Below are 16690 nucleotides of genomic sequence, written 5' to 3' on the forward strand. Positions count from 1 at the left end.
CTCTGATATCAGGTTCCTCAAATCCAACTGAGTGGGAAACAATAGTCATGAGATGCCTTTGTTCAAGCTGATGGCCCCATCCTAACCCAGCCAAGACCCCCTATCTGCTAACAATGGTGGATACCAATATGTAAAGGTAGTTGAATAAGTAAATGAAGGGAAGAAGGAATGGTTCTGCCACACCCTACCACAAGACCTGCTATAACAGCCAAGGCCCCTCCTAATCCATCCTCATCCTACCACTACAGTCCTACCCAGGGAATGACCAGTCATCACCCCCCAATAAGCCAATGTACCCCCAACCTCTGGGCTTTTCCTCATGTGGTTCCCTCTGTACTGAGTGCATGATTCCTCCTAAAGTCTAAGTCAAATGCCTCCTCCTCTATGCATAGGCTCCCTGTGGAAGAACCCAGTGTTTTCTAGTCTGTACCCTAAAGAACCATGTGAAGACTGCCCACAGTTCCACTCGGCACAACTGTCTGTTACTCCATGAGCTTCTCCAGGGCAGGAGCTTGTCTTTACTAATTTCAGTATCTGACCTACCAAAGGCCAAAACATAATGAACAAATGAGTGAATAAATGAATGAGCATATCACTTTCTTCTCTACCTTCTTCTCCTTCTTCCCACTCTGTCTTTACTACCTCTATCTGGAGATTCCACGGGCTCTGACCTCCTTGGTTTCACTAAGTCTCTGAAATGATAGATTAAGGTAGGCAATATTTGGGACTCTGAAATGGGACAAATCTGTGTGTGTCAGACACACACACACATATACATACACACCCCATTAGGTGGTTGGAAGGATCAGATAACATAATACATGTGAAGTGCTTGCATATCCTCTGCTGTCCTAGAATAGAGGAGCTTTCTTGTGTGCCACTCCTTGCCCTGAGAGGCCAGTAGAGCCCCCCATCCTGCCTGGCTCAGGTGGTATGATTCTAGGCAGCCCTGATGGCCCAATGGCCTGAGGTAGAGGAACACCCAGGGCAAAGCCAGTCTAAGCTGGCAGGAAGCCAGAGCAGTAGCCTGTTTGTAGAGAAATGCAAGAGTATTCCTTCCAAGGACATGCAATCAAATGAATGTGGGGAGTGTTGTGCTAGTCTCCAATGTGTAATTAGAGTATCACGCAGATGAGTTCTGCTCCAAAGCCTACAAACATTTCTTCTCTACAGGGTTTCAAGTTTCTCCTTGCTGCTAGGAGTAGCTTATACTGATCACTGGCTTGGCAAATGTCACAGACCTCTTGGGCTGGGCAGGGACAACAGAGAGCCCAGCCTCTGGGGATCTCACACCAGCCCTTCTGCTGCTCCAGAAATGTGCACATCCCCTGGGCCACAGAGGGATGGGCAGGGCAGACTTTCAGGGAATGAAAATTCCCCAAGCTGTGCCCCTGCAGGAGTTCACTGGTGACTGGGCAGCTGTCCTAGGGCAGGATGCCCTTCTGAGGCACACAGTTTCTGCTCTGAACCAAGTTACTTAGGGTCTGCCATTGACATTGACAGGGCCCCAAAGGCCTCAGGAGCATGGAGGAAACATCCTTGAACAAAGACCCTTGCCTACTCTAGACTTTTGAAAGAATACTGCTGTGTTTTCTCAAGGCCAGACAGAATAGCCAGAAAAGTACAAACAATAAAACGGGGAAAATGTGATTACTACACAAAAATCCACTAACACACTCACAGTTCTTTACACATCAGAAGAACTCTGAGAGTGACCTGGTCTATCCCTGATCTCAAAGCAGCAATCCCACAAAGGCCTTGTGAAGAAGGTTTTGGCCTCTATTTCTGCTTACCTACTACTTATGATGGGGTGTTCCTGCCTCTCTTCTTTAGTCATGGCCATTGATTAGAAGCTCTTTCTTTCAACAAGGTCAAATTGCCTCCCTAGCATATTATGCCATAGGTTCCACTTCTACCCATGAGGCCAGCCCCGTCTGATACCAATAGAATGCAAGTCACATGTGTAATTTTAAATGTTCTAGTATCCCCATTAAAAATAGCAAAAAAGTAATAAGTAATTTTATTTTATTTTATAAGATAATTTTAATAAGTATTTTATTTAAACCAACATACCTAAAATATCATTTCACTATACAATCAACCTAAAAATGATGAATGAGTTACTTTTAAATTATTGTTTCCATTTGAAATCTTTGACTTGGTTGTATATTTCATGCTTGGAGCACATCTCAATTTGGACTTTACGTATCAAGTGTTCAACAGCCACACATAGCTACTAGCCACAAGGACAGGACAGCGCTACTGGGGGTACCTTGCTAGTAGCTGCCTTGGCCCTCCTCATACCTGTCTGCCCACCCCAGCTCACACATCCCCACTTCTTTCCATTCTTCTTCAACCTTCTTGTCTTTTGCTCCCTTAAGCTACTCTCTGTTGTGCTTTTATTCACAGTAAATAGTCAATAAATGCTCTTTATCTTCTCTACCCCCTATTTAAAAACCACTCCACATCCTTCCTCCTGTGAAAGATTCTCTTCACAGCATTATTGTAAAAAGAGTATTATATCGCATGAATATTATTTGGCTTCAGGAAATGCTAATACAAATTATATCTAGTAAGTATGTAAAGGTTCGATCCATTGGAAATACTCATTTATCCTTCCAACCATTTTGGGTACAAATCAAAATTATTTTTCCTCTCCCCTCATGTGAGTCCCCACATAGTGTTACATCAGTGGCTAAGCTTGAAGGTGTCCACACACTGATTGCCAACAAGGGCAGAGCAAACCCAGATCATTGTCCAGAAACCCTATCACACAAATGCAAGAGGTGCAGCCGGGACTGGAGCGGGTCAGGCCATCCAGCACATCTGCAAGCCAGGCCTCCATCCTCCTTTCTACCGTACATAAAGCTCATGTTTCCAAAGCAAAGAGATAGAGAAGCAGCCAAGAGTTGAATCCCAATTTCCTTGGCCACCCCCTGCCCCCAGTGCAAATTCCTGAAAGAAAAGTACACAAAGATGATAAAAATGATCATGCTCTATATGATATCTGGGGTCAGGCAGCAGGATAATATGATGGTGATGAGCCCAGGCTCTGGAATCAAATATCTGGCCATAGGTCCTAGCCCTAAGCCTTACTATCTGTGACAATGCACAAGTTTACCCTTTCTAAACTTCAGGACCCTCATCTATAAAAGAGAGATAATAATTATACCATTATATAGGGTACATTAGTTTCTTATTGCTGCTGGAACAAATTACCACAAATTTAGTGATGTCAAATGACACTAATTTATTGTCTTAACTATACTGGAGGTCAAAAATCTGAAATGGGTCTCACTGGGCTAAACAGGTGTCAGCAGAGCCATGATCCTCCTGGAGGCTCTAGAGAGAATCCATTTTCTTGCTTTTTTCCAACTTCTATAAGCTGTGCCCATTCCTTGACTCATGGTTCTCTTCCTCCATCCTTAGAGTCAAAAAGGGGGAGTTGAGTACTTCTCACATTGAAAAACTCTATTGTGCCTCTCCCTTTCACTTATAAAGACCTGTGTTTACACTGGGCCCACCCAGGTAATCCAGGACAATCCATCTCAAGGTAAATTGATTAGCAAAATGAACTCCCTCATGCTATGTAATAGACCATATTTACAGATTCTGAGGATTAGGATGTGAATATCTCTGGGCACCATCATTCTTCCTCCCACAAAGGATTAGGTGGAAGATCCAGGAAGCAATACCTGGCACATCATAAATCCTCAATAAATCTTGGAAATTTTTGTATTTGGTCCCAAATCATACGTGAACTCCTGGCCCTGGGCTGCACAGTAGAGCTAGTCTGGTCCATTTAGTCCAGGCATCCCTTCTCTTGGACCCAACTGGCATCCTTCTTAGGGTGAGAGGGTCACTTCCAAGTGGGAGACAACTCTGGGTCCAGACCATCAGGTGGATTCCTAAAAGGCTATGCTCCCCAGAAAGAAGCTGCAGAGTAAAGACCAAAGACAGCCCACCCTAAGAGGTAAGAGCTTTAACTTCTTTGCTCTTCACAAAGGATGCTCCATTGCAGGCCCCAAAGCCCAAACATGCCCTCGCCCTTGACCCACATTGGTGCTTCTCCTTGGGGATATAAAGAAGGGAAAGAAGGGAGGACTGGTTTGCCCTAGAAGTGGAGAAAAATAAGAACCCACTGCTATGTTATGTAGGCAAAGTGAAATATGCCCCAAACTTGGAAAGAAGAAGACTTGGCAATAATAACAATAGTAGCAGTAGCTAACATTTAGTGAGCACTCACTATATGCCGTGCCCTGAGTTTTATGGTATTTATCTTATTTGATCCCCCAGCCAAATAAATGTGGGAGCATTGTTAATGAAAATGAAATGAGCAGGTATTTGCACATGGGTGGAAAGAGGCCACTGTTAGCAAATAGGTGAGCAAGAGATGTAGGACCCCTGAAGTTCCAACCTTTGACTTGGGGTGGGGGTACATCTCAAGGATATGGTGCTAGAAGGAGATTCAAATGCAGAAAGTTGAAACCTATTCATCTCAGCTGAACCTCACTTAGATAACAGCGTGGGCAAGAGATGTAAACAAGAGTATTTCATGAGGAGACAAATGTCCACTTGTCTCCCCCACTGTCCACAGAACCCACATGAATATGGAATCCCCGTGGCAGGTCTCTCCCTAGAGAGAAGATGCAACCAATTCCATCCAGGGCTGGTTTTAATGCTGGAACTTCCATGTAAACACTGGTGACTTAAGGAATGTTCTTAGTTTCTCTGTACTTCAGACTTTTCATTTGTAAGATGATGATAACAACAATAATAGCGAACACTCGTATAGGAATTAACTAAGTGCCAGGCCCTGTTCAACAAGCATTATATGTGTTAACACTTATTCTTTATAACAACTCTATGAAGTAGGTATTATCATATTATATAGATAGGAAACTGAGGCATAGAAAGGTTATATTAAGCAACATGCCCAAGGTCACAGAGCTGATGGTGAGCAGAACTGGGATTTGAATACACATGGTCTGGTTCTAGCCCCAGGGGTCCCAGCCACTACTCAATATTGCCTCACAATGTGGCTCACCTCATAGGAATGCTAGTAATTAAATATCTACATAATATGTATTTTAATGCTCATATGTAACATATACCTGCTATAATAAATATTAAACATCTGAACAAGTTAACCAATGGATGGGGGCTCAGTGATGGAGCATTTCAGCACAGTCCAGGGACCTGCATGCATAGGTACTGCTGTTTCCAGAATGGTTGATCGTGTGGCCAGAGTTATGAGGGAATGCAAGCCCTCTGTAGGATCATCTCTGACTTGTGTGTCAGGGGCAGCCCTGCCCTGAAGGTCCTTCGCAGCAGACACACCAAGAAGTTTTATAAGGCCTTTGACTTATTGTCTTTCCAAATCATGCTGTATTGTACTAGTTCTCAAGGAAACTGAGACAGCTCAACATGGGCTGCCGGAGGGTCTATCTGGTGTATCCAAAATTGGGTAAGGCATCCAAATAGCATTATCATTCTGGCAGAGCCATCTTCACTGGACGTCAATACCCAAACCCTAAAGGTGGGCTCTGGCAGATACTGGGGACATGGGTAACAAGGGGGCATAGGTAGAGTTTCCACTGAGTCAGGGAGGAGCACCCACAGAGGCCAGATGTGGGAGCCTAGCAGATGTCCAGAGAGAGGTTGTCCACCTTGCTTATTTCTTTGGTTCTCATAGGGCCATTATCACCAGGCAGGTCAGAAGGCAGGCCTGTGATGCCAGGTGGCTCTCCATCAGATGTTCTGGCCATACAAGGGCACCTCAGCTCTTTGTCATCCCAGGAGCTCTGTGGCAGCTGTTCAGATATAAGATATATCCTAGAAATCATTTGCAAGAGTCAGATGGCAGAAAAGACTCACTATCATCAAACAGCCATGAGCAATGACATTTATAGGCACGAACACCTTCCAGGCCTCCTTCCCAGGCTCAGGGCACCGATCTATTCACTGAACGCAAAGAACAATTAGTCCTGCCAGATGGGGGATGTATCGAAAACCCTCTCCCTGGGCATAACCAATTAAAGCCTGGGTTTTAAAAAGCCGATTGATTCACTCAAAGGAGCAAACAGCAGGCTGCAGGAGCCCTTCCTGCTGAGCCATTTCTCTGCGTTTCCCAAAGCAGATCTAAAACCTCCCGATGGATTTGGTTTTCATATGGCTATGTGCAGTGTCCGCTGATAATCTCTATGATTCAAAGCACTTGCTGGGTATCTTCTGATGCATATTCATTTAATCATTCAACACAATTTCACTTCCCCCTCTCACCCCGGAATCTGTGCCCTGGGAAGGCTGACAGCAGAGTGCCAGGGCAGCAGAGTGGATGGCCCCAGCATGTCAGCTGTAGCTTCTACACTACAGCCACACAAGTAAATGAAGAAGGGACCTTCCGAGGCCCCCCCTCCCCTCCACAAGCAAGACAGACTCTCTGGGTATCCACAGCCACGCTGAGTCCAAGGAACAAATCCTGCCCGTTACAGGCAATTCAAATAGATGGAATCGGTAATGAAACGCTCATTTCTCACAGAAGGAAAGAATACCTATGATCCATTTAGCATTGACTCAAAATTTGATTTTTAAAATCTAAAATGAATATTGTATGATGAGTTTTATTGGCTCAACCAGAATTAATGAGTTAATGGAGGGGGGCGGAATAGTCCTTCATAGCAAGAGACAATCACTCCAAATTGTATCCCGGTGCTCTAGTAACACCAGGCATCATCTGGGTGTCAGGACCAAGCATTTAATCCAACGTATCTGCACGGATGTCCTGCCAGCTTAGTGTCTGGCTGTAGGGCACACAGAAAGGAGTGGACACCGGATGCCACCTTCTGGGTCACTTGTTGATTCACCTCACAGTCTCACAGGCGTAGTTGCCCCTTTAGAACCAACAACCGCACCACAAAAGCCAAGAGACCTGAGAACAGAGGGAAGAACTGTCTCAAGCCAGCAACAGACAAAAGCACACAGCAGTAACGAATCTGCTTTCTAAATCTCCCGAGGTGATGAGGTGATACCTCGTTCCCCTGACTTTCAAGCCACTTGGGCCTCAACAGGGTGGCTTTTCCTCATCTGGATGGATCTTTTATTTGGTTTCTCTTTACAGCCTAAGTCCAGAGACCACTCAAGAAACAGTAACTCCTCATTCATTAAAAACTCATGGTTGTGTACATAGCTCAACACTACTGCATATACTCGGCAAAAAGCTTAATCTCTGGAAGCCTCAACTCTCTCATCTGTAAAAGCAGATAATATTAGTCCTCTTGAAAAATTGTTAGAAGAATCAGGGATAATGTTGAAGGTTTCTAGGTCAGTTTCTAGCACACAGTGGTGTTCAGTAAATGGCTGTTGTTTACAAAATGGAAATGATGACGTCTATACCTCAAGGTTTATTTCAAAGACAGCACATGAGGAACACCCACCCCTGGGTCTCCCAGTTGTAACCGAAAGGTAAGTAGGAATTTCTTGCTTTCCTTCTCCAACCTGCTCCCATCTAGCATGTGGCAGCAGACCAGAAGCCATATCCTAAGGGTTCAGAGCCCAGCTCTAGTAGAAGACTGCCTAGGTTCAGATCGCGGGTGTCAAGTCACTTACCCTCCCTGTGCCTCTATTTTCTCATCAATAAAATGGGGTTAATATAAATATCTTCAAGGGCTGCTGTGAGAACCTGGCAGAGTACCTGGCATACAGGAAATGCTTGACAAATGTTTACAATGAATGTGTTTTTTTTCCACACTACCAACCAATTCTCTGATACCAGCTGGGTGTCCTACAACTCAACAGAATTCTGACACTACCTACTTGGAGATAGCATCAGATCATGTAAGTTAAGGGCTCCATCCTACATGACTGCCCCCAACTTCAGACACCAACCATAAGTCCATGTTGTCACCTGTGCTTCTGATGGACCAGCTATAAATAGATTAGAGGTTCCAACAAACTCCTCCCTGGGTTCAATTAATTTGCTAGAGCAGGTCACAGAACTCAGAGACACATTTCCTTACTAGATTACCAATCTATTATAAACTCAGGAACAGCTAGGAACAGATGCTTAGGGGGAGGCATGGGGAGGGGGCTCAGAGGATCCATGCTCTCTGAGAATGTCACTCTCCCCAAACCTTCACATGTTACCCAACCCAGAAGCTCTCTGGACCTTGTCCTATTGGGTTATTTTGGAAGCTTCATTACATAGGCATTATGGATTAAATCATTGGCAACTGGTGACTGAACTCAATCTCCAGGCCGTCTCTCCTCCATGGAGGTCTGGGGTGGGTGGGGATGAAAGTTCCAACTCTATTATCACTTGGTTGGCTTCTCTGATGACAACTCCCTATCCCTAGTTGACCTAGGGGCTTTCCAAAAGTCATTTTATTAACATAATAAAAGACCTTTATATTTCACATCACTTAGGAAACTCCAAGAGTTTTAGGAGCTCTGTACCACGAGGGTGGGGGACAGTTAAAACCAAATATGTATTTCTTATTGTAAATCACAGTATCATAATACTACTATCAAATACCACCATTATCATCTCCGTCATCATCACCACCATCAGGAATAAGAGGAAACAAAAGAATAAAGTACCGGGAGTAGAATCTAAATGCAGGAATATGAAAGTCAAGTTCCCAGCAGAACTTACCATATTAAGAGGAAGCATAAGCCAGACGCTTGAGCCTAGGAACTCAGTCCCTTCTTAAGCACCTCCAGTGTAGGATCCCATGTGGCCTTAACAATCTGTTTCCCGCAGTCTGTATTTGTCACTAGCTACCTTGTCTGAGAAGGATGACTGACTCCAAGGGACCATGCATGCCCAGGGTCACCACATCCAAGATAACTGGAATCATCTTTGTTCCCTACAAAGTTCAGCTAAAACTCACCATCTTCCCGACAGCACCAACCACCACCCAGACCCAACTCGGCCACACGAGACAAGGCACCTTTAGGCTGAGATAGATGCAGAGTCATGCCTCATACAATTTGCCAGTTTCCTTTCTTCCCTCTGGCATCTACCACACACACACATTCCCAGTTTCTATACAGCTTCAGTCTTTCTTGTTTTTAACTCTGTAGGGGAGCAGGGTAAAATTTAACAGCAGTTCTTCTTCCGTTCTGTCAGTATCCACACTCCGCATCTTGGGGCATTTCCACTGTGGCCAAGTCAGAGAGATGAATCCAGTCTATGGTGCCACTATTCAAAGCTGATGTGAGACTAATGTGCTCAGGGGAGGGAAAGTATTTTAATTTTACAACCCTAACCCTGATCATCTGGGAATGTCACAAATCAGATGCCTAATTCCACCAAAGGAAAATGCAGTAATGTGGAGTTATAAGCCAATCTTACACTCTGTGGTTTGAGTATATGAACAGAGAAGTCCAACATGAATCTTCCAGAGCCCCTTGGTTTTGCCAAGGGAAGGAGGATGAGGAGTGTGTCAATAAACCCTGAAATTACATCTTAAATAAAAAATCTGATCCAGCCCAAGAGACATGAATAGAAAGGTATAAGAAATCAGGTCAGCAATTTTGTTAGCAACTTGAAGTTCTGAGCTGAGCATTTGGAGTTGGGATTTGGAAGCTTAGATTTCCAACTTTGATTCCTAAGGTCACCCAACAAAATAAAATGAAGAGCAGTGTTTTCCAAAGTGTGAATAGGAATGGAGGGTTAAATAAAATTAAATATGTTTCCTTACTGATGTACTTCGCAGAGACTGGACTATGCTACTGATGAATGTGAATCTCCAACAGGGGATTTGCTATACAAACTTCCCATAAATGAATTTAACCTTTGGAGAGGGTATGTCTCGTGGGACTGGCCACACATCAAGAGTCATCAACTCAAGGAATGAAGGAACCTGCAAGAACAGGGCTCTAGGCCTTCCAGAGGAAACCATATGAGCTCTAGTCTTAAGCAGCCATATTCATTTACTCATTACGAGCAAAGGCACATAAGCAGAAGCTGAGAATGAAGTGTAGTCATGATAGGTGAATGGATAAAGAAGATGTGGTTAATATATACAATGGAATACTACTTGGCAATGAAAAAGAATGAAATCTGGCCATTTGCAGCAATGTGGATGGAACTGGAGGGTATTATGCTAAGTGAAATAAGTCAGTCAGAGAAAGACAGGTACCGTATGTTTTCTTTCACTCATAGGTAGATATTGAGAAACTTAACAGAAGACTATGGGGGAGGGGAAGGGGGAAAAAAAGTTACCAAGAGGGAGAAAGGCAAACCATAAGAGACTCTTAGGGACTGAGAACAAACTGAGGTTTGATGGGGGGTAGGGGAGAGGGGAAAGTGAGTGATGGGCATGAAGGAGGGCACCTGTTGGGATGAGCACTGGGTGTTATATAGAAACCAACTTGACAATAATTTATATTTAAAAAAAAAGAAAGAAAGAAATTCAGGCACAACAGCTTCCCTCAAAGTGGAAAACCTCAGAGACCAAGCTAGGTACAAAGGTACTAGGTACAAAGGACTGGTGTTCCAAAGGTGTAAAACAAAGGCTAAGTAGAAAAATGTGAAGACGTACCAGGAAGGGGCCTTAAAGTCCTTGTGAATCCCTGAGTTAGGGCAATCATGGTTATATAAGATGTAGTAGAGGCTCCTAGAGGTCCCTTAATACTGGAAACTTCTGCTACAAATATTCCAGGACAGAAAGAGTGTCATCAGTAAAGGCTTTAACCAAGAAACGGGCATGTGCTTCTCCCAAGCCAGCCCTCCTTCACCTTCTCTAAGATCCCCAACTTGAATATGTGCCAGACACTTTGCAAAGTGCATCACATCCATTCTTTTATTACATTTTCATAATCTTAAGAGGTATGTGTTATCAGCATCCTTGTTTCACAGCTGAGGCTCAGGAAAGTCAAGTCTAAGGACAAAACTTATCTAAGGACACAAAGCAAGGAATTAGAGCTGTGAGCTCATTATAAGTTTGCTGAATGAATGAATGAATGAATGAATGAATGAATGAATAGGGAGAAAGGGTCTTTGCAAACATTTTCCACCTATTTAAAAGAGTTGGTAGAAAACAGAAATAGAATTGTGATTACCTACTGACATTGTCTTATTACTAGAAAGTCATCTTTCACTTGGAAAATGGGAGGCCCCTCCCCTGTGATTCATCCATCACTAAGAAGTCTGGGATCTCCCCATCCATCAGCAACACTCCAGATGGCACAATACTGCAAACTGGATCCAATTACAGGAAGAGTCAACTCTTGCCTGATTCACAGGAGCCCAATCAGCAGTTCCTGGGTTTAGCCACCAGCCCAAATTTACCCAGCAGTACATTATCAACTTCAATAATGGGCATGCCAGGAAAACAAAATAGGAGACCGTTCTTACGTAGGAAGAGCTTTCCTCTTTATCAATTACACTTTTCTAAAGAACAGGCAGCCTACTATCTCTTTGTGGGTTCTGATAGACACTGCAGAGGAGTAGATGAAAGGTTATTATAACGAGGGTGGGAAGAAGGAAAGACTGTACCTGGGGGGAGGGAGGGCCCTGTGGAGTGGCCTGGAGAAGACACTGAGCTTTCTTGTGCAGATCCCATATTATCCTGACTCTGTCTACCTCTCTGACTCTGTTGTTCTCACTGTGATGGTCTACACTCTATTTCTGTCCTGGATCTCTGTAGTGGCCTCCTAGCTAGTTTAACCACTCCCATACCAGTCCCCTTGCACCCAGCAATCCATCAGCCACAGTAGCCACAGTGAACTTTTAAAAACATAAATCAGATCACATCACTCCCACACTTAAAACTCAACAATAGTTTCCCTTATCACTTGGTATAATATTCAAATTATTCACTCTGGTCTATAGGGACTTCACTGCTACTGTTCATCCCACCCTTCCTCTCACTCACCATGTTGCAGAAGCACTGGGCTTCCTTCTTGAGGGCTCATTCTCACCTCAGGATCTTTGCACTTCCTGCTTCCTCAGTCAAGAATGCTGAGACCCCAGGACCACACTCTTCGTGTCATTCAAGTCCCAGCTCATTTGTTGCCTGCCAAAGAGAGGTCCTCCTTGATCACCCCTAACTGTTCCCTTGCCAGCCACTCTTATCATAACTTTGTGTTTTGTTTCCTTTGTAGTACTTATTACTTAAAATTATCTTGTTTATTATTCATGTTCTGCGTCTCCTTCTCCAACACATACACACAAGCTCCATGAGAGCAGACACCTGGCCTTTCTGCACCTATACCTCCAGCACCTGGGACAGTGTTCAGCACAAAACAGCAGCTTAATAAATTTTTGCTGGATTAAAGAATACCCCCTAAGGGTTCTTGTATGAATTAAATGAGACAGTTATATATTTAGAGTTTTTCAGAAGGTTTGGCACATCAAAACACAATATTTCAAGTTATGACTCTCTTATCTGGTATTATCAGGATGAGCCAATCTGTTAATCCAAAAAATCTGAATGAAATAGGGATCACTAATATTGTACATATATACTATATAAACTTCAGACACTATTTCAACTTGAAACATTTCTGGCTAGTCTATTGATGTAGAGCTAAGGCCTCTACTTGAGACAGGTCTCCAGGTTGGAGTTCGAAATCTATGTGTTCCTTTTTTTGAGAGCTCATACCTTTTATATATCATCTGTGGTTCCCAGATTTGGCTTTAGAATGGAGAAGGAACTTAACCTCACATACAAAACAATCTGAGTGCAAAATTCTTATAGAATTATGTACAAATTTTTCCTAACTTTTATCAGTTGCCCTGCCCACAACTAAGCTAACAGCCTACATCGACTGACTCTTATCAAACCATTCAATGCTTGCAGCTTGGTTTCCTTAACAAATGACTCTCTTTTCACCCATATTTCACTGGTTCACTTAATCTCTAATTAAATTATGTTCTTATAATAACACATTCAGCCAGCATAAGAAGGACTGGGTGAAAAATGGAGCTTTTTGACCCTTAGTAAGCATTTACCAAAATGGTGGGGGCAATGTTCATAGGAATAGTATGGGTCCCTGTGTGCTGTGAATGTCCAGCAGGTCGTGGCCCTCAGTCAGTGAGTATTACAGAAGGAAGACAATGGAGGACATTGGTGAATTTGTGAGTTGTTAAGTAGAGATGGGTTAAAAGAGATTGCATTATAGTATAAGAACTTGTCAATAGCAATGATTATAGTTGTCGTCAAGGAAGATTAAATGGAAATATGCCAAAATGTTTTCTCTGGTAGGCTGTTAATATTCCTCTTAACAATTTCCCATATCTTTCAAGTTTTGACACCATCATAAATAATACTTCACAGAAGCAGAGAGTAAATTGTGATCCTGGCGGAGTCAAAGGATAGTGCTGACAGTTACCATTTCTAGTGCTCCTGTTCTATGCCAGCAACTTACATGGTACCTCTTGCCCTCATGTTCGCTCTGCAAGGCAGGTGTGAAGGTGCCCACCTTTATGACTGTGTGATTGTGTTCCCCGAAGTTTAGCCCCAGGTCCCTGTCCCAATACTACATTCCTTCCTCTGGCCCACAAAGTCACCCAATGCAGTCAGCATCTCCATGAGCTGGCAGGGTGTCAAGTCCATGAGCTTTCAACAGGACCAAATCTTCATTTATGTCACTGTCCGGCTCTCTGCTTTGCAAGTTAATTAGAAATAAAGCCTTTCCTCATCAGTCTGGCCTCCCCCACTGCTCTCTCGCTCCTGGCTGCAGGCTGTATCCTATCTCCTTCACCTCTGGGCTCAGGACCCCATCCTGGAACAGAGGCAGCCTCATCAGCATATCTCTTCCGTGGTGATGGCTACATCACTCACCTCCCTCCTGGAGGCTGTCTTCCCTGGACTGTGGTCTTCTTACTCTGCCCTCTGCTGCCTGTGTTCCCTCTGCCGGCCCTTATCCACCTGGGTTTCTGCACCATTCCAGCCCTGACCTCCAAGAAGCACAGCCCACCACATGGCCTATCCTGTGTCCATCCTTGTTCTGCATGGTTCCCACAGCCACGCCTTATAGCCTTGTGACCCAATGTCTGATCTGACCCAGAGTCCCCATTGTGATACCCAGAGAGACACAGACCTCTACTGCCCCAATTTAGTACTCACACAGCACATGAAATTGTTGGGAGGGAGGGTTTGCAGGGAGTGGGGAATGTACATGGGAAGAGGGTACTCCAACACCAGGTACTGGTAAAGTCCTGGTGGCAGCTTCAGACAGATGGAACCCTTCCAGTGATGGCAGCAGTTAGCTCTCAACAGCCCCCAAACCGAAAGGACTCCACCACTCCAAGTTATCAGAGAGATTAAGACTCTGACCTAGAGAGACAGAGACAGAAAAGGGATCAGGAGAAAGGACACAAAAGCCAAAAGAAAGGCTGAGCATTGTCAAAACTTGACATATTCACCACATTTGTTCTTGTCTTATTCTCTTCTACAAAAAGACTTAACTGGCAACTGCAAATAGGATCTCAAAGCCAGGATGAGGATGCCGCGGGTCTACAGGAAGAAAAGTCACAGTTCAGGGTCCTAGAAAAGTAGAAATCTGGACAGAGGTACCCACTACAAAGAACTTGCAAGAGGCTGGCCTCCCAGGATCTCTGACACTGGTGGGCAGACGTGGGTTTCAAATCCCCTTTGTATGGCTTTAGGTATGTGTCTTAACCTCTCCAAGGCTTCATTTCCTCACGTATAGAATGATGCTAGTAACACCTGCCTTGTGGACTGTTGAGGCTTATATGAGCTAATACAGGCCTGGTACCTAAACCAGTGGCAATGTCTGGACACAACTTTGGTTGTCACATGTGGTGGGGACGGAGGGAGGCATACTACCAGCACCAGGGGGTAAAAGCCAGAAGCCAGGGATGCTAGTAAAACTAGTAATCATCCAACAACGATCAGAGCAGCCCCCATGACAAAGAATGATTCAGCCCAAATGCCAGCATCAAGAAACTTTTCCAAAGCCCAGTACAGAGCGGGGATCAGCAAACATTCATTCCCCACCTCTTCCTCTCTCCACTCCTCTTTCTCGACAGTGCATAGCATCAGGGAAGGGCCAGGATCTCCTTCCCTTGCATCTCCCATAGAGACGGAGAAGGAAAAGTGCCAAACAAAGTGCCTGGCACCTCCTATCTCTCTGCTCTTCCCGCAGAGCTGTGTCTAGCTGGAAGCCAGGCACACAGCAGGGATGTACAAAGGACAGATTTGTTAGCTGACTGGAGCAGAGGCCTCTGTGCAACACCGACCTCAGCTTGGAAACTGGACAGAAAAGCAGCTCTAAGGAAGCTGAGCTCAGACAGGAAGGCTGGGCATGGGTAATGCCATGAGAGGGACCTATGAGCAGGGACCAAAAAAAAAATGACCATCCTATTGGGCCCAGGGTGCACCGTTTCTCCAAGACTTGACAGCAATCTCATATGCAGAAGGTAAAAGTCAGAATTCATTCCTTCAGTCAATTATTCAGCACGTACTGGGCTAGGACTCTGGTGTGCGCGGCACTCTAATGGTCTACATTAAAAAAAAAAAAATTCAATGTTATTATTTTTCCGGCCCTGTAACTATTCAACCAAGACATCGATGAGAATGAAAAAGTAAGCAAGAGAAACAGATGTTTAAATCTCACAGAATCTTGAATCTGACCAGCCTCATTTTAAATGGTGAAAATACCCACTTGATAAAGTGGGAAAAGCTAATATTATTCTATTATTCACTCTCTCTTTATTAAGGCTTCAGAGATGATTCATTGAGTTTCCGAAGCACAGTACTTTTTTTGTATGTTACTCTTTCATGAACAAACTATTCCAAGACACAATCTGCCTATATTATATAATGCATCTTCCACAGAGACAGCCCAAAGTGAAGCTACTTATTTCTTATTCCTGTATTTGGTAAGGCCTGTTTATACCTTGCCTGAGTGTGTGAGAGAACACAGGGGAAAGTGCTTTGAGAGCTGGAAGCCCTGGGACAAACCTTGGCCCCTATTGTCAGTATTAGCCATCATAATTTCCAAATTCCACAGGGCAGAACAGATGAGGTTTTGCTTTGTGTTTCTGGATCCCGGACTCCCGAGTTGCTAAGATGCCTGTCCTTTTCTCAACTTACAGACTCTCTAGTCCGGGGAAGGTAGGAGCAAATGCACACCAGGAAGGCCCCAGATCTTGCTCCCAAGATCTTGCTCCCTTGCCCGCTGCCTCACTTTCCCCCATATGCTGCAGATCCTTGCCAGATCCTCTGTGGGAGCCGCAAACCAGGAGGCTCTCAGCTGCAAAGAGCCAAGAGGAGTCTTTCCAAATGCCTTTTGAGCCCAAAGCAGGAAGTTCTGCAAAAACACACCCACTGTTCTGAGTGGAGAGCCTGTCTGAGGATAAAGTACCCTCCCCTGAGCTCAGCTTAGCACCTCATAAAGCCAGACTCAGACCATATAAATAAGATGTCTCTCTAAGGCAAGGTGAGGCTTGCATGATTTATGTGCTCCTGGGGTCCCTTGCAAACAAGCTTAAACCAACAGTACCTGACTCTCCTTTCTTCTGTGGACTGACTTGGCTCCACAAGGTGGGGTAAAAGGCCCCTGTGTCTGCCTGGAGTGTTCCCGGGCCATCCCACTGGCTGAATGGGCAGGCGGGAGCATGTGTGGCCTTTGAGAAGCCTTGGTCCCTGAGCCCCTCCGGAAAAGGACTGCTTGGGAGCACAGACGGGGAGGCCTGTGACATGCTCTGCTGGCT

The 16690-nt window shown here is 44.5% G+C and overlaps 1 protein-coding gene and 1 long non-coding RNA gene across 8 annotated transcripts in view; both read right to left on the reverse strand.

The window, feature by feature from the left end:
• GALNT18 (polypeptide N-acetylgalactosaminyltransferase 18) overlaps positions 1 to 16690 on the reverse strand; it is a 410401-nt gene that overhangs the window by 215382 nt on the left and 178329 nt on the right. The window contains exons 1-2 of one of the 7 annotated variants that reach the window (XM_045038962.1): positions 13794 to 14012; positions 11883 to 12023 (exon numbers count right to left, since the gene is read on the reverse strand). The exons of 5 other annotated variants lie outside the window; for them this stretch is intronic. In XM_045038962.1, coding sequence (XP_044894897.1) covers positions 11883 to 11922 — 40 coding nt within the window. In that variant the 5' untranslated portion in view covers positions 11923 to 12023; positions 13794 to 14012. Of the gene's footprint in view, positions 1 to 11882; positions 12024 to 13793; positions 14013 to 16690 lie in introns of those variants that run through there. One more of the 7 variants, XM_045038964.1, reaches the window with a different exon arrangement.
• On the reverse strand, positions 3231 to 11873 carry LOC123380513. The gene is made up of 2 exons (XR_006586378.1): positions 10548 to 11873; positions 3231 to 3424 (listed from the first exon to the last, which is right to left on the reverse strand). It is a non-coding gene; the product is annotated as an uncharacterized LOC123380513 (long non-coding RNA).

The sequence above is a fragment of the Felis catus genome, chromosome D1 (assembly GCF_018350175.1).
Source record: "Felis catus isolate Fca126 chromosome D1, F.catus_Fca126_mat1.0, whole genome shotgun sequence".
Classification (NCBI taxonomy): domain Eukaryota; kingdom Metazoa; phylum Chordata; class Mammalia; order Carnivora; family Felidae; genus Felis; species Felis catus.